General features: G+C 42.4%; 1 protein-coding gene across 4 annotated transcripts in view; it reads left to right on the top strand.

Annotated features, from left to right (window-relative positions):
• Positions 1 to 21,428: 21,428 nt before the first annotated feature.
• CD96 (CD96 molecule) overlaps positions 21,429 to 26,856 on the top strand; it is a 92,995-nt gene continuing 87,567 nt past the window's right edge. Inside the window, exons 1-3 of one of the 4 annotated variants that reach the window (XM_047876042.1) lie at positions 21,429 to 21,499; positions 21,665 to 21,802; positions 24,005 to 24,358. In XM_047876042.1, the coding sequence (XP_047731998.1) occupies positions 21,742 to 21,802; positions 24,005 to 24,358 (415 nt within the window). In that variant the 5' untranslated portion in view covers positions 21,429 to 21,499; positions 21,665 to 21,741. Of the gene's footprint in view, positions 21,500 to 21,621; positions 21,803 to 22,237; positions 22,311 to 24,004; positions 24,359 to 26,856 lie in introns of those variants that run through there. The other 3 variants (XM_047876041.1, XM_047876043.1, XM_047876044.1) reach the window with 3 other exon arrangements.

Here is a 26,856-nt window from a genome sequence, read left to right as displayed (position 1 = left end):
AAAGCCCAGTGAAAGGGAGCATACGGTAGAGGGAGAGCCCAGGTCATATGCGTGTTGTGAATGCTCTGTACAAAGGATGGGGAGCTTGATAGATCAGGATGGTGAGGACAAGACTATGCAGATGGGAGAATTCTTTTAGGAAGCAACGATGAGAGGCTTCCAGGAATCTGGAGATGCTCAAGAATTTGGAGGGGACAGGAGGTTTTCATGAGAGTGGCTGTGGACTAAGTTTCTCTACTCACATGATCCTGGAAAGATAAAGAAGTCTTAAATTGCAGTTATTTCTGTAGTTATGTGCTGCCCACTTCCCTATCCACTCCCTATGCCTCTCCCCTCCATAGACTAAGATATGAGTTCATAAGGACGAGGTCAGGAGACAAATGCAAAGGAGAGACACCAAGATGTATACAGAGTTCCTGCTGCCTCTTGAAGCTGAGGCTTTACTACAAAATGAAGCCTGTCTCTCTCCTCCCCTTGATGAGATGAATTCTCATCAGGGTTACTCTTAGTCCTATAAACTTCTGGTAGATTTACTCTTGACTTAGCCAGAGTTGGCCAGCCTTGGCTTGACCACAACTAAAAAGAGTTTAGGCTCAGCTGGAACCCCCACTATCCTCTCTTTCAAATAAGAAACAGAATTGCTCCTTGGGTCATGATAAGTAACTTTGCTCATGCGGTTGAGTTCTTTGAGTGCCAGCACAAACTGACACTTTCATTGTTTCCTCATTCCTATACTCCAGTTTTATAACCCCCAAATTAATTCAGTGCAGCAGAAGATGAATCTGCTTCAGAAGACTACATGCTTCCCAAAGTATCCCAGTTGATTCAAGGGCTGATTTATTGTAGACTTGTGGGCTCACCAGCTTTTAACCTCATTTTGCTTCCCAGATCAGCATCTGTGTTTGTTTAACAGCCATTGGCTGAATCACTCTGAGAATCACGGAAGCCATGTGGAAGGCCCAGGGACCACATGGCTCATCTCTTGAAGTGACACTATGGGTGTTTATATCATTTGTCAGGTTAGGATTTCTCTCATGGAAATTGAGCTCAAAGATTGTGTCTATCAGTTCCCTGGAAAAGTAAATCTCAGAATTCTGAATGACATAAGATTTTTCCCAAGGATGTCAATATGCTTTTCTTCTAAAGCCACGGCAGAAATGATGACATCCTCTGATAACAAGGAGGCTGTATTTAATTCTTGTTTCCAATGTTTATTGTGTTCCTGTCATGTGCCAGCCCCAGCACTTGGTACAGAGATCATTGAAAGATACACGTAGTCTCCATTCTTATCTCAAGGAGGTCACTGACTCCTGGGGGAGCAGACAGGGCAGAGAGAATTACTAAGACAGGGCAGAAAGATGTATTCAAAGTATATGCCTGGATTCTGGTAGATGGGCAAGTTTGACTATGGAGAGAGGAATAGCTAATGGTAGTGCAGAATAGAGTGAGAGACACTTAGCCACTACCTTGCACATTACCACATCTGTGCCATGAGGGGAGACACTTGGCTTAGAAGCTGTCATATCTGTCATTTGTAAAAGTTCCTACTATCTTCCCCCAAATGCCCCCACCCTGAGTTAGTGTGATGGCTGCATATCAGAACACTTCTGGAACTTCTGAAAAACACAGATGTCCAAGCCCCACCACAGACTGACCTGAAAGAGGATCTCCAGGGGAGGATCTCTATTTCTTCAAGCTTTCTCTCCAGAAGATTCCCTAGTGGTAGAGCTAGCCAGCTTGGCCCAAGTTTTCACACCGGTTCTTGAAAACCATTGCTCTAAAAGTTCTCCCCAAATGGCCTCAACCAAAATCCCAGTCTAGTGGTGGGGCTGGGTGAGTATTCCCTGAAGTGTGCCACATGACGTTACCTCCTTTGAAAGATTCGGCTATAAACCCAATCTGCGGAAGAGGTACCTGGGGGAAATATGGTATATGTTAAATGTGGAAGTCCCCCAAGTATTTTTCAATGCCATTCGTTATGTCTAGACTCTCATTTGCCACCATTGGGTAGAACTCCTTAGAACATAGCCAGACCACTGTGGGCTATGATGATATGTGTATGAGGCCAGCTCTAGGTGGTTACTTTCAAGGTTAGTCTTAGCCCTTACATAAATTTCTGGAAGTACTTACCTGTCAGCCAGATTGAATGTTCCTTTTTCTGTTGTGATTTGAGTACGTGCCAGGTTCAGCCACTTTCTGAGACCAGTGAGTTGACTGACAACTTGCAAGCATCCCTGAACCTTCAGACTTCATGGACACATGCACTTCTTTTTCCTAGCTCCAGTGGTATCCACATGGTAATGGGTAGCTCAGGAGTCCAGGCAAGAGAGCCGGCTGCAAGTCTCGACTGTGCCACTATGTACCTGTGTGACCTTGGGTGTTTCATTTAAGGTCTCTGGGTCAATTTCCTTGTCTATAAAATGAGGGAATTGGACTAGAAGATTGTTAAGGTCAGGCCCTTTTGACTGCGGTAGTATACGTTTGACAACCTTTGAAAATGGCTATGAAATAACTTACACAGATGTTGTCTCTGCTAATGTTCTAAGTAGGTAGAAATGTGATTCCTAGAAACAATTTCTCAAAACCCATCCTTTATTCATTAAAATGGGAAAGAGGACAATAACCTAGGATTTATCCGGTAACTATCATGCACCAGGCATTGTCTGGGGTGCTTCTTTTGTGAGTTCATCTAATCCCTTTAAAAATCTAGGAGAATTCCTGTTCTAGTTGGAAGATCCTGGAAAATTCTCATGTTAGAAAACAAAGCAGACTCAGAGGGTAAAATAACTTGTCTAAGTTCACAGAGCTAGTGAATGACAGAAGCAGGGCTCAAGTTAAGGTTTTGTGATCCTAAATCCAGTGCTGTTGATGGCTCAAATTCTGTTATAATCCTGCAGGTGGAAGAGGTCCTTGTGTATAAATTAACTGGCTGGTTCACTTGGGTAGGGAATGACTGTGGATAATAACCTGTGAGAGCACTGCTATTTGCCTTCACTTCATGCTTCCCTTCAAGGTCCCCCATAAGGCTTACAGTACACTCAGTCTCTGGGCTAACCGAATAAATGTCTCTGTCCCCTTTCTGTTCTCACTCACTCTCCTTCCTCAAAAAGGAGAACTAAAAATAAAGCATAGTTAAGTATTAAGGCAAAATTAATGCTGTGTTTTTAATCATGCAAATTCCAGTAAAAACCTCAAGTTTAAAATCCCAAGGCAGACATAGCTGAGCCCATTGTACTAGCAGAAGAAGGAATTAATACCATACCTGCTAATGAGAAGTTTTAAGTACTGCTAGGACACTGGATTGTAGTAGAACCGAGAGTCGCAACTTTACATTTTCTGCCTTTCTGTATGGTTAAAGTGCTGATTTTGAGACTGCATTAATTTTAACCAGAATTCTTTCCCATTTTGTAAACATTCTTGAAAAATGAAGCATTATTATAGAGACGTGATATATTAAAAAGAAATACATAAAGGTGTTATTGCCTCAATTAATATTCATAAAAAATGAGGAAACAGCTTGAAATGACTCTGAGGTCACATAGTAGAGACTTTATGTTGTCAAACCCCAGTTCGTACTTGGCAGCTGGCAGATTTTTAAACAGCACATCTGTGAGCCATTTAGCCATTCTTCTGCGTAATAGAAATGCTTCATATGGAATCTACTCTGGCAGAGAAGCCAGCTGAGCAGACATGCCTTTTACCACAACAAGTCCAAGTGGTATGGGGGAGCACCAGGAGTGTTTTCTGGGCTCAGCTGTCTCCTTGGCCCCTAACATTCTCTCATTTACTTAGTGTTCAATTTCCTCTCATCTCCCACCACTACCACCATTTCAGTTTCTTCTAGCTTAGAAAATGTTGCACTAATATTAATATCTACATTGGTCAATTCCAGAAGTGAATGGTCCTCACCAGTCTTGATCTGAGATAAACATCTATCTATCTATCTATCTATCTATCTATCTATCTTTTTTTTTAAATTTTTTTTAAAGTTTATTTATTTTTGAGACAGAGACAGAGCATGAACGGGGGAGGGTCAGAGAGAGAGGGAGACACAGAATCTGAAACAGGCTCCAGGCTCTGAGCGGTCAGCACAGAGCCTGACGCGGGGCTTGAACTCACAGACCGCAAGATCATGACCTGAGCCGAAGTTGGACGCTTAACCGACTGAGCCACCCAGGCGCCCCAAACTATCTATCTATCTATCTATCTATCTATCTATCTATCTATCTAGATTGTAAGGCAGGTCTTTCCAGTCTGAGGCTGTGCAGTTTTTCAGGTATTTTATTTCTTGTTTCCTATTTTATTCCTACTTATTTCCTATTAATTCCCTTAATTTTTCTCGTCTGGTTTCAATATAGACCCAGGTATAGCCAATAGGTAAAAGAGATACAGTATCACTGGCTTGTGAGAGTAATTGCTTTAATGAGTGGTCTGGCGAGCTTCTGTTGGTCCCCAGGAAGCATGGCAGAAGGGACTGTATTTATAATTGACTCTAATCCACTCTAATCTTCCACCTTAACCTCACCAAGAATTAAGTGATTGATTTTGGGTCTCTTGAAAGAAAATAAAGACCTCCTGGGATGAAAGTTGGCAACTGCCCAAAGATAATCAGACAGTCGAGGGCTGGCACCATTTGTATTTGGATGTGGAGAACTGTCTTGATCTAATCAGGTGATTTCCCTCCCACATCTCCACACAATCCGGGTGTTTGGTTCCTAATTGAGCACTAGCATGATCCTGGGTCAGAGTTGGACAGAATTTCATAACCATTTCTTCCTCTCATTTAATGCCAGATATGCCTGAGACACAGCACAGCAAGAATGGAGGAAGCAAAGCTTATTCTTCAGCATTGTGCTCAGGATCACGCCTCACGCCCTTGCCCCACTCCCAAGTCCAAGGTCTGTGGTTCCCAATTTCAGCTTCAGACACTAGCCTTTTTCTCTTTAGCTCACTCAGAAAGGGTATAGCCTATAGTCTCCTTGTAACAAAGGCCGTTTTTCCACATATATTGGTGTGAGCTGGTACAACAATGAGCTGTTGGGATAAGGAGTAGTTACATTTTAAATTGGATATTAGCCACACAAGTCCTTCTTTAAAAAATTTGCTAGTGAAATTGGGTCAAAATTATAAACCAGCAGGAACAGAGAACCATCTGTAAGCATGGAGGGAGAGTTGATCTCTCTCTTCGTTACCTCCTTTATCCCCTCCAACGCTCCTCTTCTCCCCATTCTTCAGCCACCTTTTCAGTTTCCATCTCTCCTCAGATACCCCATAGCCAGCAGATTTAGTTGTCCTCTGTCTTATCGTTGCACCTGGCATTACCGCCTTGCTGAGCCGCAACTGTCTGTCCTGCTCCCTGACATCAAGCATTGTTTGATTTCAGTCCAAAGTCGGCCCATCATCCTCAAGCGCAGTCTCACCTCTGCTCAGAAACCCTTTTCTTCATATCTCTTGCCCTCCTGTCACCATCCTCCAGGTCTGTAGTCCAAAACTCCCTACTCCACTTTCCTCAGGGCTCCCCGATCACCGATTTTCTGCAAGCTGTCCACCTGCTCTTCTATTTACATCCAAGGCTGAGGGCTCAGATCTGAACTCGTCCAATTTTCTTGCTCTCTACATACCGAGTCCACTATATTTTTCCTTCTCCCCAGAAGAATGGAAACACTTTGCTCTCCCTTTGCAGTGTGGTCACTCCAACTGTGTTGTGATCTCAGCCCTCCTCATCCTTTCCCAGACACTTTCCTGTGACTTTCCCCCTTTTTCTTAAATTATTAGTCTCTTTACTGTCTACTTCCCCTCAGCCTAAAATCAATGTACTCCCAAAAATCCTATCCTAAAAATAGGATAATTCCTGCTAACTTAACCGCTCCCCACTCCTGCTACTTCACACTCGCCTTTTTTTCCCCTAAAAGAATCCTCTATTCTTTCTGCTTTCCCAACACGAACCTCAGCATCTGCATACACTATTACTCTGCCACCACCTACTTGAACTCCTGGTGAGAAACACAGCAGAGAGGGTAGACAGAGAGGAAAAGAAGAAGGAAAACAGACTCGTATTATAGGAGGACTCATCTTATGGAGTGGAAGTTTGAATGGCTTCAAAAAGATGGAGGAGGGTTGGCCACGGAACAGTGCATAGGGTGGGGGGGTGGGGGGGTAGGAGTGGAAGAGCACTGCCCTGGTCTTGCCTACGGAAACCAGACAAGTTTCCCAGCAGTCCCACTCTCTGAGCCAGGGGAATCATGATAGGAAAGAACCAGTGTCCCATTCCATCCAGGTGGACTCGTAACACGGTCTATTCATGGGCAAGTTGCTGGGACAGAGCAGTGGAGTCCTAATGCAGCAGGTATGGGGCTGACCTTGGCCCTCCTGCTACGCACTGCTAGGCAGAGGGATCAGTCAGCTGCTGATACCAGGGAGTCCCGCAATCCAAGATGGAGCTGCTAGAGGATGAAGGAATCTTCTAGTTGGGTGGTGCGGTCTCCCCTCATCTCTCCCCACCCACCCATCCAGCCGCAGCTTCTAGCCCCAAGTACTTCTGCTTTAACAAAGCATTATAAATTTCCCAGTTTCGTTTTCATTTAAATTTGTCTGCTCTTTTCTCGGTGCTTATTTCAGGTGATGTCTTTTTTTTTTCTTTGAATTAATGGAAAATATTCTTGATCTTTGACCTATCAGCAAACACCAGGACCTATCACCAAACTTACATTTATAAGAAGCAAAGCCAGGCTAAAGCTCCCGTATAACTCAAAGAGAAGAGAGTGCTTTATTGTTTTGTCACACTGAGGCCCCGAGCCAGACAGATCGAGTTTATGTCAGAAAATATTAAAGGACCAACACGACAACATATGGAGTTGGGGGCATGTGTCACATTTGATACGAGAAAGAGAGGAACAGCCATGACTGGGTCAGAGGCAAGGGTACTCAGAAACACCCTGAAAGGAGCGGAGACCAGTGCAGAAAGAACCCTCAAGTCTTCGTCGGCCCAAAGAAACAAAACTCCTCACGCAGACAATACTGCACCTGAGTAAATACCATCAGTAAGAGTATTCATCTTTGTGTTCCCACTTTCTTTTATGGTATCATTACTCTAGACAAGGATCGTTCCTGTCTGGTTTCCACTGAGCCCCCAAACATCACCAACACATAAACTCTAACTTGCTTAGGGAACTCCGCTGGCAGCAGAGCCCAGGGAAATGTGTCATCCATTTAAGATGTCTCACATCCTAGACACTCTGTTATCCCAGGCCATTGCTGGCTCCCTTGAAAGCAATAAGCCGACAACACAGGAAGCTGTCAGGAAATCCAATATCTAAACTCAATATGAGATTGTGGCCCCAATCTAATAAGAATAGATTCATTTTGTTTTATTCCCATTTTGTCACCTGCTTTGTGGGAAAAGTGAAACATGATAAATCAGAACATTATGGCCACTTCTGAGTACATATCGACTCATCATGCATGCCCTGAACCTTTATGCCAAACATTTTGAGCCATGTGGATTCGTGGAGACTGAACATCCTAGCTATCTTCTCCTACCACAGTGTTACAGCTGTCTTCTGCTGAAGAAACTTAAAAGACTTTCTCAGGGTCAGCTTAAAAACACTCAGTTGTTGAATGATCTGGGGCTAACTTAAATTCACAAATGAATTTGATGGAGATGAAGATATTCATCTGGTCTAGATTAAATAGCCTAGAACCAGGACCACACCAGGAAGCACCTGGGGCAGATGTGTTGACTAACTTGCCTGAGACTTTCATGGAATCTATGATTTTAATAAAACTTAAATTTTATTTGAGCAAAATAGTTAGAGAGGCAAAAAGATTAAGAATCTGAGGTCCCAATCTCTTCCACTTTAGAAGTTTTCTTTTTTTTAAATGTTTACGTATTTATTTTGAGAGAGAGAGAGAGAGGGAGAGAGAAAGTGGGGGGAGGGGCAGAGAGAGGGGGAAAGAAAGAATCCCAAGCAGGCTCCACACTGTCAGTGCAGAGCCAGACACAGGGCTCCAACTCACAGACTGTGAGATCATGACCTGTGCTGAAATCGACAGTCGGACATTTAACCAAGTGAACCACCCAGGCTCCCCGAAGGTGTTTTTTTTTTTTTTAGGTAGATAGGTTTATTCAATTTTAACTGGATTTTATAGTGTCTCTATACCCTAACCAGTATATCTGTATATTGGGTGGCTGTTTACTTTAGGCTTTCATGCAAACCCTAGCAAGATCTTTCCGTTAATCCAATTACTACAGCAGGTTATGATTAATTTACTATAGCATTGATTTTTAAGAATTAGAGAAAAAGCCCCTTACTCAGAGGGGAAAAAACATTAAGAGATTATAGGCTGCATCTGCCAGAACTAAGATATTCATCCATATAATTTACCGTAATTTTCTATGTTTTATATGGTCTATCATCTTTTGTATATTTCATGGATATCTTATGTTTTGTAGCTTAATAGCAGGCCTAGCAGACTGCTATAATGTTGAGATCTCTAAAAGTCATTTAATGATGACCATTAGACTCGTCTTGAGTCAGTGAACTAGAAGGCCATTTCCATTTCTATAATCTTTAGCAGTTTACTGTTTTAGTAATGAGGAAACGCAAACCCAGAAAAGTTAAATGACTTATCTGTCTAACATCACTGAGTTGAGGAAGACCTATAGTTAGAAAGTCTTCCTTGACTCCCTTCCTTTGCATCTTATTTTTATTATCATTACTGTGGCCTCATTAGCTACACTATTGGCCAGACTCTGTTCCAAGTACTTTGACATATACAGTCTCACTGACTGCTTTCTCACAGCAACTCTGGTGGCTAGGTATTGTCACTATCCTCCTATGTAAGAAAACTAAGGCTCAAAGAAGTTGTTACTTGACCAAGGTCGTTGAACTAATAGCTAGTGAATCCAATATTTTAAAACCAAAGTTCATTTTAATGCAAACCCTAAATTCCACACCATACCCTATACTGCCTCTCTTAAGGCAAAATGTGATTTTCTAATTTTCTCATCCCCTGGGCTCAAATCCTTGTCTGAAAATCATTCCTTTTGACCCAATCTTTGCTTCACATGTTACTGTCTGTGTTAAGGATTCAAAACATAGCTGGAAACTTTAGTTAATGAAGAATGGCACTAACCAGGGCACAGATCATTTTCTCTAGCTCCTTTGAAAAAAACAAAAAACCTTTTTAATGTTTATTTATTTTTGAGACAGAGAGAGCATGACTGGGGAAAGGGCAGAGAGAGAGGGAGACACAGAATCCAAAGCAGACTTTAGGCTCTGAGCTGTCAGCACGGAGCCTGACCCAGGGCTTGAACCCACAAACCATGAAATCATGACCCGAGATGAAGTCAGATACTCAACCAACTGAGCCTCCCAGGCGTACCTCTTTAGCTCCTTTGAAATTGTAGCTGGCACACATTGAGAAAAATAAATTCAAATTGTTTTCATCAAGGAAAGAATTAGGCAATAAATGCAAACTAACATTTTGGAAAAAGTTATTGTCATTATAAAAACAATAAAATAGTACTCGGCATTTCATGTTAATAATAGCTAATTTTGTAGTGGGTTTCCTTTGGTGTCTGGTGCTTTACATAAATATTCACACTCACCCTATTTTACTGATGGCAGGACACAGCGGCTCAGAAACGTTAAGCATTTGTTTAAGGTGGTAATGACAGTAAATGGCAAAGCCAAAAACTGAAGCCGATCTAACCATGCAGCTCATGCTCCAAATGAATACAGATCTTTTTCTTTATATTTGTGTACAGGTTTGGGTGTGGTTTTCACACATGGCGTGGGACTCTAACATGGTGAAGCAATCTGCAGTTGAAAGGTTCTTGACACATTTCTGCCAAATACTTCCACTGGGAGTGTAGACATTAAGTTTCTGGAGGCCATGCCTGGATGTCTTTATCCATCTAGCCAAGATAACACATTATCTTTATTAATGTGTTAAGATTTTTGGTTTGATTTCTCTTACTAATATTCAGTACCTGCTAATCATCTTAGCCCTATAATTTTTGAAGAATGCTCCTTATATTTAAAAAAAAATGTGTCCTTGCCTTCGTGTGTTTAACTTCTTCATGTTTTTGATCACAGGGATAATACAGCAGGGAGCTCACACAATGGAGGGTAAGGACTTCTTTTACCCGGGCTCTCCTTTGATAATCCAAATGGCTCTCCCAGCCCATTAAGCAGATGGTTCTCCAAAAAGACTCCTTCTAAGCTACTTAGAGTATCTATGGTTTATCTCATGTCAGGGTGCGTCTTGGGTCAAGGTCTTTGGGAAACATATTGTAGTGAGATTTTGCCCACAGGAGGTGTAATGGGGGCTGCTCTTGGGAACAACATCTACCAGGGAGTGAGGAAGCAAGATGGGGCAGAAGGAGAAGTTGGATGTGATAAAGTTGTAGCAGAGAACTCAGCCCATCCTACAGGGGGCCCTTTTAAGGTGTCCAAAATTGAGGCAAAGACCAGGCCTTTGTACCTGACCCTCATTATCCTCTCATTACGTCTGGGTTTTTCCCAGGAAGGAAGCATACACTTGGCAGAGGCAGCCCTCTTCAGATGATGAAAATTCTTGGAAAGTGACTCAGCTATGAGCCATGAGCAGGCAGGGGAAATGCACGATTCAGTCCTGAATGGGGGAGTTTGTCAGTACACCACAGTATCTATAAGATGCCAGTTTTCTCAGTGCTCAGAGCATGCTTGATTATCTGAGATGATTTTGCTTCACAGTATCTTTAGTGGTTTGAAAGGTGGCCTCCCAAAAGAAATGTGCAGGTTCTAAACCTATAAATGTGACCTAATTTGAAAAAAAAAGAGTCTCTGGCAGACGTAATTAAGTTAAAAATCTCAAGATGAGATCATCCTGGATTAACAGGGTGGGCCCCAAATCCAATGACTAATGTCTTTATAAGAAACAGAAGAGTAGATGACACAGGGTGAGGGGGAGAAGGCCATGTGAAGACTGAAACAGACTGGAGTGATGCTAACAGTCCCTGGAAGCAGAAGAAGGAATGAACAGATTGTCTTCTAGCGCTTTCAGTAGGGAGAGTAACCCTACTGACACCTGATTCTGGACTTCCTGTTCCTAGAGTTGTGAGAGAATAAATTTCTGTTGTTTTTGACCACTAAGTTTGTGGTAATTTGTTACAGTAGCCCTTAGAGAACACATATGGTATGTTACACCATTTAATCCCTACATAGGAAATTATATATTTAAAATCCATAATCTCTAATATCTCTGTCCAGTGGATTTAGTGCAAACCATGACAACAACGTGTCAGGATCCAGGACTCCATGGGCATCACATGGTGGTGGTGCACAATGTCTTGATAGATATTCATGAGAAAGGGGTTTCAGTTCATAGTCTATGGCTGGGTCCTGCTACCCACTTTGAACTCTACATTTCTGGTTTGCTTATTCTCAAGTCTTCATTTCCCCCTTCTAATAGACCATGGGGTATTTTCTTGATCTGCAGTATTTCATGCCCTATATCAAGCTTCTTTTCCACATTATAAAAGTAGAAGATTCATTGGAAACATCCAAGAGTTTTCCTAGATAAAGATTTCAAGTTGACACCTGTGCCCATGCTCTTCCTGTCAGGGAACCTTGGTCTTACCTGGAACGTTGGGACCAAATGAAAAGAGGAGGTCTGTTATAGCAACACTTGGTCTCCTGGAATGCTTTTAACATACAAGGAAGTGACAAGACGTGATGGAACTGAAGTTGAACATAATGGCACATCCTTCTGATTTCAACCGTTTTCCTTCCAGGAGATCTGAGATCCTCTTGCAGGCATTGCCAATAGGGGAGCTCTTTCTCATGATAGGACTTCCCTCCTATTGCACAGGACTGAAGGAAGTGACATCTTTTTAAGCCCTTCTTACAGAAGGAAAAAGATCCTCCAACTGGTTCTCCTCTATCACCCTGCTGCAAATTCTCTGATTGGTGACTCCTGTGAGGCTGGGTACTCAACAGTGGACTCGACCATGGTGCAGGTGAACCAGCAAAGAAAGCCTGCAGCCTTTTCTGTTACAATAACTGAGGACCACATAGCTGGTATGCTGGAAATTACCTTTTTGTCCCTCCAGATCCACCATGTTTACCAGTCCAGGAGGCTAGGCTGTGTGGACTGTGTAAATGAGTTCTCTTGACCTTCGGTTCTGCAAATGAGTACACATGAATGTCTCGACCTCACTCTCCTTCCTCCCTCTGTGGGAGGTGAGCTTGGGATGTTTATGTCCCCAGCTCCCTATCTGAAGGGTGTCCACGGCTTGCTTGCACTTCTATACTGAAGGCCGCGATTCCTGTCAAGAGGCCCTCTCCCTACAGTTACTCTCTCTGGTGCCCCTCTCCAATCCTCCTCAGTCTCGGGAAAGGAAATGGATCCCCAGTGTTGCTAGCCCTGAGAACTATGCCATCGCTTCTTGTTTCCCCTACACCCTACCATGCCTTATGTATAAACCCTATATTAAACTCTACTCAATTATCTCTTTGGGGTATGCCTTTTGTCTTCTGCTGGGATGAGACTGGCTTACCAGCTCTGGAGGAATGCAGTTCCCAGAGAGCACTAACTTCAGCGAATGCTAGGCCTCTAGTGCTGACAGAAGTTGCATTGTGTCTTCTCTGATATTTTTAAAGATTACCTGCCTTTGTATAAGAGGCCTAGATTTTATCATACTCATCTCCTCATGGTTATGGTTACACCTTTTGGCTGTGTGGGTATCAGAGAAAAGAACCTTGCCATGGGAAGAGGTAAGTTTGTCACTTCTGTCTGAAGTACTGCCATTGGATTCCATGGCTCATGGGACAAGCCTTTCTTTCTCTATTTTCTACAGTTCATTTGAGCATTTGACAAGTCAGCCACGAAATGTCTTTAAATGTATATTGACTTTGTCAGGGTATATACCGTCTGCTCTTTTATGAGCTGCTAATTTCCCTAGTCTTGTATTCTTTACAGTGGACCTAAAGGTCATAATTTGTGGGGGACCCAATGGGAGTCCCTTAACTGTTCGCCCTTACAGTGGTCACCCCTCTCCTTGATAATGCTGAAATGATGTCAGAGAAGAGGAAAGGTTCTTTATCTTTACCTCTGTAGATCAGTCCTAGTGCCTAACATGTAGTTGGAGCCCAATATTTGTTAAGAAACGCATCAGAATAAAGGATATATATTATTTTTAAGACTATCTGACTAGCTTATTTCAATTTCATGGACACTGTGAGATAAGTATGCTATATTGTTCCCACTGATGGGAAATGGTATTACTCAGTAAAGAGAATCTGACCAAAAAATACTCAGATAGTATCTATTTTGTGGCCAGAACCATTCTGGGGGCTGGAGATAGAGCAGTAAATAAGAAGAGAGCCTTCGCATGCATTCCCCCTCAAGGGCACAGCCTGAGGTAAGAGCCTGTTTACAGCTACTTTGGGGTATTATTCTCTGGAACAGAAATGAGGGACTGGAATGAGTAAAGCAGGAAAGGAAGGCAAGCCAGTCCAAGAGCACATTATTAAGCAGCTTATATTGTGGACAGATGTGTCTGGGTCCCTCTGGGCACCCTCTGAGGGGCCATGCATAACACACCCTAGAATCACTCACCTGAACATGAGAAGAGGAGGGATTTAGGCACCAGCAGGATCCGGCTCCTCATTGGTCACATGTTGCCCCGTGGTGCGCTAACTACCTTGAATTTTCAGGGTTGTTCATGTATCAGAATAGATGAGGCACTGCGTCTCTGCTCCAGAGACCCCAGGTCAGAAAGAGAGGGACATTCAGGGCGGCCAAGAGGGGGTGCTTTCATGTTGCACATGTAAGCAGCTGGTTCCTTCAAAAACCAGCTGGAATGAAAAGGTAAGTCAAGAGGATGTTTGGTGAGGTGTAAGAGGTGATTACTACACAAAATCCCTCTCCTTGCAGAGCTTACATTCTAATGGAAAATAACAATACACCAATAAGAATGTACACAACCTAACTTCTCTTAGTTCATAAGCCCCATAGAGGAAATACGGCTGTTGTGAAACAGACCTGTGGTGAGGGGGTGGGGGTGCTCCCTTATATAATCACAGGGGTCAGAAAAGCCCTTGAAGAGGAGGGGGACATTTCAATAACCCCAGAATGACAGAATCTAGTAATGTAACAAGGCTGGGGAAGAGTACCGAACAGAGAAAATGGCATATACAGACACCCTCTGTGTCTGTGTTTAATGAATACAGAGGGCCTGAGGGACAGAAAGGAAAGAGAGCAGGATTGTGGTAAGTGAGGGCCTGTGGGGCTGGGAGGGAGGAGAGGGATCCAGGGGCCCAGCGATTGGTTGTGCAGAGCCTGGCCAACCACAATGAGGTGTTGAGTTCCTCTCAAGCACCACTGACTATGCCTTAGAGATGTATGGAAAGAGGAGCTTAGACATTTACAGAGCTGGCATTTGAGGTTTGCACCTCTTATCAGGTCTCTGATATATTGTTCTGTGCAATTATATGTCACAAAGACACATATTTGAGTTACCTGTGTTGGGAGACTGGTATGTGGGGGTGAATCTCTTTGCTGGGGAGGCCTAGTTGACAACTCAGCCTGGTTCTGTGGTGCTTTAAACCACAGAACCGTGTAAATAGGGTCAGGTAAATAGCAATATTCACGATATAATCTGTATGGGGGTGGGGGAAGTGGCCCAAGTTAAACCATGCCTTTGAGTTCAGTATTTATGGAAGACATAACTCTGTGCCTTTAGGTTCATCATTTCCCTTCACTGGGCCCCAGATTCCTTATTTATAAAGTAAGGGGTTGATTATTCTGAAGTTCCAGGGCCCTATAACAATTGTTAGAGTGTGAAAATTATACAAATGCTGGTAATTCCAAGTAGATTCTAACATGCTCAAAAGCAAAAAAGGCATGATTAAGGTTTAGGGGGAAAAGAGAGAGAAGAAAAGCTTTTCTACCTTCTCAAAAGTGACAAGGCATGACTGTTTTAGAAAAAATAAAGCTTTGAGGATCTTCTGTTTGCTTCAGAGGACTCTCCACACACACTGTTTTCTGTTGTTCATTTGTTTGCATGATCGTCTAGTTCTAGAAGTGTGGTCTTCCCGGCTGGGTGCTGGGTAATTAGAGCAGCTTCCTCGTCTACCAAACTGTGTGGGTGGAGGACAGAGAGGCCCCCAAGAAAAAGAAGTGTTTGGAGAAGTAAATAGGAGACCTATTGTGCCCTCTCTGAGCAAAATGAAAGAGGAAAATACATAATAAACGGTGAAAGAACAGTGGCAATAAAATGAAATCGATGCTGAGTTACATAATACCAGGTGAAGTTAATTCACTGTCTTCGATTTAAAAATTGCCTGTTTGGCATTGCCCAGAGAGTTGGTCAGAATTCCTCCAGGAAATTAAACTGAAAAGCAAGCAAGCAAACAAATAAATACACAAACAGAAACTTCTCAAACAAATGTGTGTGCGTGTGTGTGTGTGTGTGTGTGTGTACATTCAGACATATAAATTGCTCACTGTTGTTTCCTCTGGGATATACAGGAGCAGGTGAGTCGAGAGAAATGTCAAGGGAATTAAAAAAAAAGCAAATGATTTCTAGATTGTTTCTTACTTGTAAAGATATTGGAGGCAATTTGCATTTTAATTTGAAGAATGGTTGGTTTTAACTGTTAAGCATACTAAACTGAATAGTTTAATAGTGTGAGGTATGACTCATTACCTCAGTGTAACAAGTAGTACAGGGTTCTTTACAACAAACTCTTTGACCTTGGCCAAGACACTTACCTCTGGAGCCTCAGTTTCTTCATCTTTAATATGAAGGACTCTACCTATACTAGATAATGGCTACAGTCCCTTGTAGCTCCAACATTCTATAGATGTTGGCAGAAAATAGACAATCTTCGTGTTGGGGTATGCGCGTGTCTCTGTTTTTGATTCTTCCACAAAGCAGACAAATTTTTAATAAGTTAGACTTCTTTTTTGGAGAAGGGGAGTATGTTCTTATTTATAACTACCCTCTATATTCTTAGATAGGGTCTCAGGTTCAGAACAATATTTGTGGTCTCTGTAAGATCCTCAATCACTGGGGTACCTGAGTGTCTCAGTTGCTTAAGCATATGACTGTGGCTCTGGTCATGATTTCACGGTTCATGGGTTCGAGCCCCACATCAGGCTGTGTACTGACAGCTCAGAGCCTGGAGCCTACTTCAGATTCTGTGTCTCTGTCTCTGTCTGCCCCTCCCCTGCTCATTCTCTCTGTCTCTCTCTGTCTCTCAAGAATAAATAAACATTAATTTTTTTTAATTAAAAAAAAAAGATCCTCAATCACCAAATAAAGTGAAATAATGTCCGTTCCAAGGTTATCATTGAGCTAGAAATGCGAAATAATACCTTTTTAAAAGATGTTCAGCAATGAGGACTTTCTATCCCACTCAACGAGCCTTCCCATTATAGTTCTTCTTCCCCCAAGAAAAGAATGTGATTTAACTCTCAATTACCCAGGAAATGCTATTAATCACAATCTGCTATTTCCTGGTAACACTACCTAATTAAGGTTGTATTGAGCCACACCATTACATAAAGCAGCAAATATCAATGTGGCCTCTGTATCCCTTCCTCTCTCACTTGCTGGCTCTGATTGGTGGGGGGGATTACTGGCTAATGGTCATATCCAGTTTTACTTAGTCTATTCTTTTTACCAAGTACAGAAACACAGGGGCACCTGGGTAGCTCAATCAGTTAAGCGTCGGACTCTCAGTTTCCACTCAGGTTGTGATCTCTTGGTTTCGTGAGTTCGAGCCCCATCTCAGGCTCTGTGCTAGTAGTGCAGAGCCTGCTTGGGATTCTCTCTCTCCCTCTCTCTCTGCCCCTCATCCACTTATGCTCTCTCTATCTCTCTCAAAATAAATAAACTTAAAAAAAAGAAACACAGTATCTGTATGTGATCTATAGTTTTAAAAATACAATGTGGTCAAAATATATTTGTAGAAGTCTACAAAAGAATCACAGTATGTGATTTAGTTCCATACTATCTTTTTTAAGTTCTAAAATCAATTGCAAAACTTCTCAGTTTTTCAGGTGGTACTTTTTTCTCCATTGCGTGTGAAGAGACATTTCAATGTTTTGAATCTGGGTAGAACATCATCTAAAAGATTTCTTCTATTCTATGTTAATCCTAGAAATATTAATAGTTTTTAAAATGTATTGCTGCAAAAGTCAACTTTATTGAGTGATTAGTGAGCCAGCATCAGCTTCCCAGGGCTTTGGCAAAATCAAGCTCTCTCTCCCTTCTGTCTGTTGCTCTTTCTCTCATGGTTTATTTTAGCCCACCATTGAAAAATATTCAGAGATCACTAACTATAATTATTCAACTGAATTTTTAAATTCTATTTCTTAAAGTAAAACATTAGTAGAAATGTTATACTTATCTTACTTAAAGATTTTTTTTGTATGTCTATACAATAAAATACCATGCAACTATTTTAAAGGAAGGAAGTTTATCTTTGTTTCATTACCATGTGTGTCTACATTATATTATGAAGTAAAACAAAAGGGACAGGTTAGAGTGCATGTAGTAAAAATAGTAAAAATTCATTTTCTTCCTATATACATATTTATGTAAAAATCCAGAAAGATATAAGACAAAATGTAAGTACTGATTGCCTGTGGGTGGTTAGGATTCCAGCTGATTTTTATTTTCTTTGTTAACCTTTTAAAATGTTTTCTGGCAATGAGCAGATATTGATGTTGTCATTGGCAAAATGCATTACATTAGAATCAGTCTTTAATGGAGAGAGTTGAGCATGGTGGAGAGGACAATGATAAAATAGATTGCTATATGTTATGAAAGTGCCATGATATTCTTTCTCTCCCTTTAGATGGTAATTCTTAAAACTCATAAAATCCAAGTGAAAACCAAAAGGGGGAACTTGATTCTCGTGAAGGCGAGGCCTCTCTACCTGTACCCTAATAGGCTATCCCTCACTTTCTGTCCAAAGTTCAGTGACCCCTTGCCCACTGCCCCGAGGGTAGGGTGGCTCTTCCAGCAGGGATATTGAATTAATCCATTACACTTCCACATCGTTTTACAGCCCTTACATCTATTAGAGTTGTTTTTTTCTCCTCATTCTGATGCATGAAAGTTGAGAGCAGATTTTGATTGCATGTTCAATGGGACACCAAGCCTTACTTCCTCTTTCTTTGTAATGTCCACCGCCTCTCCACCCCCCCCCCCCCCACCCGTCGCACTGCCGTAACCAATCAGCAGCCTCTTGCCCTCCACTGCTTAGGGAAATATAAGACCCCTAACAGCTCTTAACCCTCTTTTCCCCCCTTACTGTTATTCACAAGCCCACCTGATTCATCTTTCTAAAAGGTTACTTTATATATGTCACTCTTCTCTTGAAAAATCTGTAACTCTCTCTAACAGGAAGAACAAAATCTATAGCTCAGAATTCAAAGCCCTCCATAATCTAATCTCACTCTTTGGACAGCTTTGTCTGACCCAAAGCCCCTCAATAAAGCCTCTGTTCCATGATCACAACTGACTCAGAGTTGGCCTTGAACTTCAACAATTCCAACTGTTGGCTCTACTGTTTGCTCTGCTTGGAATGACTTACCTTGTGGTTTCCATCAGACTCGCCCTTACAATGTGAAGCCAGCTTTAGATTTCCACTCTTAAAATGTTACTAGCTTACTTGATCCCTCCTCTTCCTTTCCTAAAATCCTGGGCTACTTACTCATTCAGTTCTATGTCTTATGTTTCTTGACTCCTTTGTGGTGTGCGCGGATGTTTCTCTCCAGCAAAATAGTAAATGCCTTAAGAACAAGAGCTGTGTTTTATCATTTGCATTTTAAAATCACTTAAAACTGTGCCTCTTTAGTAATCTCTTAAGAGTTGGCACTCAATGAATGAGTATTTCTCAATTATTTGAAACATTAAACAGCGTGTTTTCTAAGCATTTTGGGAGAGAAACATGTGCAAAGATAGAACAGCCTACATTTTAATTTTTATACATAATAATTAAGAATAAAATCTAAGACACATCAGTAATATTTGAGCTAACCTCTATGCAAACCACAGAGGTAAGTGTGCCTTTTGCTCAACTTCCTATTTCTGAAAATGTCCTTTTCTCATTGAGGGCGTTTAAATGGAGCATTTAAAAAGTTTGCTCAAAACACACAATGACAGCTTGCCTCTAGCAGAAATAATACGTGCCCCTGCTTCTCTTTGTAAATAATTGAATTTGCCTCTGAAGTTCAAGAAGTTCAAGATTTCTTTTTGTATGTGGAACTGACTGCCTCTGTTTTCTCTTCACAAGCAGCGGACTATCATCTAAGGCAGGAGAAACGCTGTGCAATTGGGATTTGGTCGAGCTGGGAGGATAATAGAGATTTTCATGACTTCCACTGAAGAGTTATTTTTAAGTGTAGAGAACGCCTATCCCCATGCTGCATGGGCCTTTAGAAAATATTACTGGGATTGAAACGCAGTGGGGGCAGTTCCCATCACCTGGGAGAGCGGCGCCCGTGTGCGGGGCGCTGCTGCCACCTGCTGCATGCACACTGTCATGGAGGGGCTGCTGCTTGGGTCTCACAGCCCTAGGACACCACGTCCGTTCAATTAACATTCTGTGGGCATCTGAAATTTTTCTTCTCTTAGAGCCTGAGTGAATCCCAAAGGAAACTAGTCAAATCAGAAGACTCTGGGCCACCGAGGTGTCTAGGTCTGAACGACACCCAGAGAGGGCCAGTCTGCCCAGCGGCCTCTGCACGGGTGCCTTGGGCAGCCCAACCCCAGTGAGAGGCAAGGGCTCCATCTGTAGCTCTGGAAAATAAGTGATCTTTTCCCTTTTTCCTGAATTTGAGGGATTTTTTTTCCCTGAAAAGGTGTTTTAGTTTAAAGCAATAGGAGACAGGAGACCACTAAATGCTTCGAGAGGACAGATTGTTTTTAGAGAATTCAGTAAGTTTAGATTTTTATTGATTTCATGTAGGTACATTCCTGAGAATATGACAGGTGGAGTGAGATAACCTAAATCCCTCCCCAGGCTTGTAATGGGAACACCACCTGCAGGTCCAGATCTTCTTAGCCCATGTTTGCCACTGTAGTCCATCGCTGTTATTTACAAGAATGTCCAGGGGTAAAGGGGAAGATAGGAAGGCAGGGGTAAAGGGGGGGACATGAAGGCACTGAGAGCAGTGATACCTCCTGATTTTCGGTCAAAGTCTCTGCAGTCTGCAGCCTCCCTGAAAACATCCCTGTCAGCACCACCTGACCTCGCCCCTCCAGGTCACACCCCTGAAACTAAGTGTGGAGATGGGGATGGGGGTGGGAATAAAGGTCTGGGGAGCACTGGGCAAGGAAATAAGTAACTCCATCCTCTGGCCTTTACAAGAAACATCATTAGCTTTGTAGTGATGAATTCGGATGACAGTCGTCATGGCAACTGTTTGCAGTGGTGGTGTAGAGGGGAGCCTGGACATCCGGGGGGACAGTAGCCCTTGTTTAACCACATGCACATCTCTGTTCCCCCGGTTACATTCTGGTCTCCTCAATGGCAGAGGTGATGCCTTATATCTTAGCATCATCCATATTACTCCCAAGTCCTTGCAGAGGGACAGATCGGTATATACAAGGTAGATCAGTACACCATGATGTCACGGTACACGATGGCAATATACATGATGACAACCTGGCCAGAATTCTCTCCCTGTAAAGAGTAACCACCTCAGCAACACAGCTCAGCCTTCTTGTTTGCCTTCAGGCTTGCTGGCTGATGCCTTTATTGTGTTAGTAAAATTAGAGTCACAGAATACTTCACCAGTTGTTCATATGGTTATATGTAAACACATATATTTATTCATTTTTACTTTGTTCATCAACCTTATGCTGTAGTCCTCAGCCTAATGCATGTTTTCTTGAGTCTGGAAGGCCTATTTTATCTCCAGCTGGAAAACCAATATCTGGCATCATATCCGGCAGGGAAGTCATCATATACTAGGACCCTTCCCTGAACCCCAGTCTGTCTTCTGTAAATGGAGGCAGCTGGGCAGATATCACAGGCGTGGTTGCTGGCTGAGATAGGAGATTCTTTGCCATTGGATTCAGATTGTTTCCGCCTTGCTCTCTCTGGTTTTTGGCTGAGGCACGGGCAAGTTCTTCTGCTCTCAGCAAAAAAGCCCTCCAGCCAGCTGGGTGGGAGGCTTCTCTGCCTGACCTCCAGCCTCGCCCTGATGGGGGTAGAAAAGGAACCCTCCCTCCTCTACACCCCCCCCCCCCCAGGAAATGAAGGTTTTCCTGAAATAGGGGTGACAATTTACAATTGAGCAGAAAAATGGATATGAAAGACACTAAGCTCACATTTGTTAAATGACTTTGTGCTCTTGAAAAGAAATGTATAAAAAGCACATTATGAGTCGCTCTGCATGATTTCCTTTGTTTGGATTTTAGAAGCAGCTTGACTGACGCAGAGATCCTGAAGGAGAGAATCTTTGGATCCTGAGAAGTCTTTTAACGAAGGTGATACACACAATTTTAGAGAACAATTTCAACATTGTTCTGTTGAAGGTTATACTTAGCTCTGAACCACATTACTTTCCTGTCTACGTTTCATTTCCTGGGGTCTTGCCAAGTGATAAACAGACCCAGGCGTGCAGCAGGTTTGGGGTTTTTCTGCACAAACAGGGTAGCTGGAGTTTGCTTCAAGGCATCAATTGACTTCTGTGATCGTGGAGATGCTGGCGTGAGGCCTTCAGGAGACGATGGAGAAAAAATGGACATATTGTGCTGTCTGTTCCATCATCCAGATACATTTTGTCAGGGGTAAGGCTTCCACTTGTCCTTTCTTGTCAGATCGGCTGCTGTCGGGGTGAGTGGGGCCTCTGTTCATTTAAAATGCGTGCGACTGCGGCTGACATTGATCACTGAAGGCAGATCGTTGCTAAGGTTTTCAGTTACATATTTAAGTGGCAGCTTTCGCAGAGATGTTAAGAGTCCAGAAATGATTACCAACGAACACGAAAACCGAGAAGGGAATGAGTAGTTTGTGTCACTGCTCTGAGACATTTTCACCCATTTCCTTCCGAAGAGGACCTCTGGAGTAACTGGGAAATTGTGCTTCTCAGAAATGAAATGCTCTCCAAATGGTAGTGAGAACAACTCCAGAATACTAAAAAAAAATCACAAAGCCATCAGTGCTCTGAGATCCTCGCTCATCTTTCTCTCTCTCTCAAGGATCCTGTTTCTTTTGTCTGGAACAAGCATTACTCCTCCAAATAGCTAACGTCTTTGGGAGTTGAACATATGTTGAATTTTAATGCGGCATGTGTAGGTAAGGACCCAGAAGACAAAGGAGGGTCCTTATGACAGTGGGAACCCGTGTCTTCAGGGCCTATTTAAAAAAAAAAAAAAAACCACGAGGAAAGATTAGTTCTGCATTCCATAGCATGGGAGTATTATAGTGAGCTTGAGTGTCTTAAGAATTAACTGTGCTTTACAGATATCGCAACGAAGATCCTAAGAAGAATTTCTAAATCAAAGGAGACTTTGGAATACAGTGCTGTGGATAGGATCAGAGTCGTATTATCAGGCAAAAGAGAGCTTACAGGGAACGACATTAAACTGTACTAACCTCTGTCCTACCCAAACTTTTGAATCCATAAAAGTGTAATAATTCCCATTTGTCAAGTACCTTAGAGAGCCTTGTTTCTTCTCCGTTGCTTGTCATCTTTTTATCTTTTTCCTTTGTGAGCTTCAGTGGGACTTGTCATAATAGTATATCATTCCCGTAACAGTGTTCCATTAACGCTAAAACGGAGGCCTCCACTATTGAAGGCATGTCAAAGGCTCAATGCTTAACATATTTTAAGTGCCTTATACCATGTGGTCAGAGAGCTGATGGGAGAGAATCTTCTTCTTTTATGTCTAGTATTTCAAAGTGTTGATTATTGATGATCCTGACCATAGTTTATCTTTAGTGGACACCCTGAGGTATTTTCTCTCTTTCTCCCCTCAGGAGCCCCAACTGCAGGAAAATAAAGGTCCTTTTGATCTTCATATATTGAATGTCAAATTTCTTAGTCTTCTCAACCAATTTGGGAGGCAGTTTGGAGGTTATGAAGGTTACAGAAAGAGCACAGACTCTAGGCAACCAAATTCAGGGTCTTTTACTGTGAGGTGTGACTTTAAGCAAAGCAGTTACTCATCTTGTGCCTCAGTTTCATCTTTGGTAGAGGGTTAACAACATCATTCTTTGGTATGTGAGAAGGATTAAATAGTCTATTTAAAAGCCTCTTGAGAACATACATTTTTATTTTTATTTTTTTATTTTTATTTTATTTTATTTTTTAAATGTTTATTTATTTTTGAGACAGAGAGAGACAGAGCATGAACAGGGGAGGGTCAGAGAGAGAGGGAGACACAGAATCGGAAACAGGCTCCAGGCTCTGAGCTGTCAGCAGAGAGCCTGACGCGGGGCTCGAACTCACGGACCGTGAGATCATGACCTGAGCCGAAGTCGGACGCTTAACTGACTGAGCCACCCAGGCACCCCTGGAGAACATACATTTTTAAAACAGCTACACACGTATCAGTTATGTTTTCAGTTTCAGAAAATATTATTTGTGTGTTATATGCAGCTGTTGATTCATCAAACCAACCAAAACCAAACCAAAACAAAACCAGCCCATTAGAGTCATTGCAAAGATAGCTGTCATAATGTTTGCTGGTGGGCTTCAGGTTCTAAATAGGCTTAATTTTATTCGCAGGTAGAGAACTTAAATTATTCTTTGGACAGACCAACAGACAAAGAGATCAATATTCCCCTAGCGTGTTTAATCAAATGCCTCCTCATTTGCATTGAGTCTCTGCTTTACTGTCAGGGTCACGCACAAGCTCTCTCCTCTACCTAAGGCAACCAGAGAAAAAAATTCCTCAGTTGCTTACCTCACCGAAGTGACCAAGCTTTTTAAATAAGAGTCATTCCACATGAATCACGCAAACTGATGGCTCATGTTCCCTTTTCAGGAGTATGGGGAAAAGCATCCAATGAAGAAGACATCTATGCTTTCCCTGGCTCTGATGTCAACTTGACCTGCCAAACATGGAAGAAAGACTTGTTGGTACAGATGCAATGGTCCAAGGTCACTGACAAGTTGGACCTGATTGCTCTTTATCATCCCCAATATGGCTTGCACTGTGCCAGTGACAGTCCCTGTGAATCACTGGTGACTTTCACAAAAACTCCCAGAAATGTGTCAAAATGGACCCTGCACTTAAAGAACGTGTCCTCTTCATTCACCGGGAAGTATGAGTGTAGCTTTACTCTGTTTCCAGAGGGTGTTCGGACTAAAATCTACAACCTGCTCATTCAGACAAATGGTAAGCATAACTGGGAGGGAAAGAATCCCACGCTTTCACTCAGCTCTCATTCATTCAACAGGTATGTATTCGGAGCCAACCACATGCTAAACGTGGTGCTAAGTTCACAGAAGTTGAGCAGAAAGAGGTATTGCTTGGAAAGGAAGACAGGAATTAACCAAATAATTCCACAAACAGAAGTAAAATTGCAACAGTGATAAGTGATAAGGACTACAATGGTCTTGGAAAGAGCACGTAATAGCGGCAGGGAAACTGACCCTCAGAAAGTAACACCTGAGCTCTGAAGTCTGAGGAAGGAGTGGACATTAACACCATTTAGGATGTGGAGGTTTTTGAGTGATCCCTTACAGCTTGTGTAAGGAACTTTATAGTGTTTAAAGAAATGGGAAAATGCCAGCAGGACTGCAGTGCAGAGGTTAAGAGATGAGGTGGGAGATATGGCAAGGACCGGATCGTGTCAGATCTTGTCAGCAATGTTTCAAAGGTTTGATTTTTATCTAAGAGCCATAGGAAGACATTGAAGTATTCACAACAGAAGGATGGCATGACATTTATAGCCTGGCTATACTTGGGTCATAAAAGATTTTGCTGGCTTCAGTATAAGAATGGGGTGAAGGTGGGCCAGAAGGGAAAGGTGGGAGTGAACTAGGAGACCGTCCTCGTGGCCCAGAGGAGACAGAGTGATAGTTTGGGCAGACATAGAAACAACAAATTGTGTGCTTTGGGCATAAAAGTGAGGGCAGTATGAGTGAGGGAGAGAGAAAAATTTAGGGTGACATCTGGCGGGGGGGGAGGTTGCCACTCACTGAAGGGAAAGGGAGCAGAGGAGATTTGTGGGGGAAACTATGCAAGGTGCTTTGGATATATGATATATTTAGTATAGGGCCGGTAAAGGCACAAAGGCGGCTGCTGCACATGTAGCATTCACACATACTTGCTTTAGGGGGCTGCGTTTGGAGGCAGGAATCCTAAGCTGAAGTTCTAGCTCCTTTCTGGCCAGAAATAAATTTCACCTGGGGACTGTCATGTCCATTCTCTGAACCCATCTGGAAAATGATGATAATATTGCCTACCCCTAAATTAGTTGGTCCTATAGTAAATGATTTCCATTTATACTAATGGAAAAGAATGAAAATGAAAGCCAACAAATGGAACATGCGCTGGAAATGAAGTGTTTTTAACTCAGGGGCAAAGTGGCCTGATAATGTAAGAAGAAAGCAACAAAAATTAACTCCTGAAGGCTGTGCTAAAAGAGGCATGGAACTGCCCAGGACGGGCAGCAGGGAGGGATTTATTACCCCCATCACTTCCTCTTCTTCCTTATCAGGAGATAAGGTGGTATTAGAACAGTCCACCTGTAGACGTGGAGCTCCTCTGCCACTACTTTACAATGCCCTGTTCCCAGTGCTGTTGTCCAGGAAAAAAGAAATACTTGAGTTCAATTGGGGACGGGGTGGGGTGGAGTTGAATGAAGAGAAACAAGGAGACCTGTGTAGAACAGTGTCTACCTGCCCATACCTTGAAGTCAGGTAGCCTGGATTTGAATGCTGGCTCTGTCATTTATTAGAAGTATCATCTTTGTCAAGTTATTCAAGTCTCTAAGCTTTTGTTCCACTGTAGAAGAAACACGAATGGTTATAGTACCTCTTTCACAGGTACCATTATTTTGATGATTAAATGGGGTCATCTGTAAAGCACTTAGCATACTTCCTGCCAGACTGGAAGAGTTTGGTAAAGGGTAGTTTTCATTAAGAAGAGTAATAATGATAATGAGTGAACTCTATTTATCAGTTCTTATTTATAATGGGTCCTACTCCCTCTCTTCTTGCATTTGTCTAATTCGGAACCCAGCCGAACATTGAACATACATTAGCCCAAGTACACATTGACCTTGGCTTTAGATTAAGATTTTGTACCTTTTGCCTAAACCTGTGAACTGTACTATTGCATCTCTGTGGGTCTAATGTCTACTCCATTGAGAATTGACTTGATTCTCAATGGATTGATGTACCCTATAGGAAGTAAGTCATATGGGGACATGTCCTCAACATGAGGACAGCACTGGAGAAGAGGTAGTATGTTATCCAGAAAGGAGAGTGGTGTTGCCTTTAAGGAACGTGTGTTCCTTGAAATAAAGGGCAATTCAAAGAAACTAAGTTTGTAGCTACTAAAAACTGCAACTCTCAGGAGAGGCAGAAGCCATGTCTACATGCTTTGTGGTTGGAAGTATCCCAGATGATAACTTTGCTGTTGGTCAGCTGAACCAGATGAAAAAGAAAAATGGCCTCCATGTTAGAGAAGTAGTTCTGCTACTGTGTCTTGAGTACAAAGCGGGCAACATACAAAAGAGCAAAACAGAACAGGAAAAACCATCCTTCATTACAGAGTGACCAAAAATGTAAGCCTGGTAGAGCGCAAAGGGGCAGACACTTAACTCAGATGAAGCCGTTGCCTTTCGAAAGCCCTGTCAAGTCCCCACCCAATGGCACACCTTTTCC

The sequence above is a fragment of the Prionailurus viverrinus genome, chromosome C2 (assembly GCF_022837055.1).
Source record: "Prionailurus viverrinus isolate Anna chromosome C2, UM_Priviv_1.0, whole genome shotgun sequence".
NCBI lineage: Eukaryota > Metazoa > Chordata > Mammalia > Carnivora > Felidae > Prionailurus > Prionailurus viverrinus.
The sequence above is the reverse complement of the archived record's forward strand: the minus strand, read 5'-3'. Positions and strand labels throughout refer to the sequence as shown.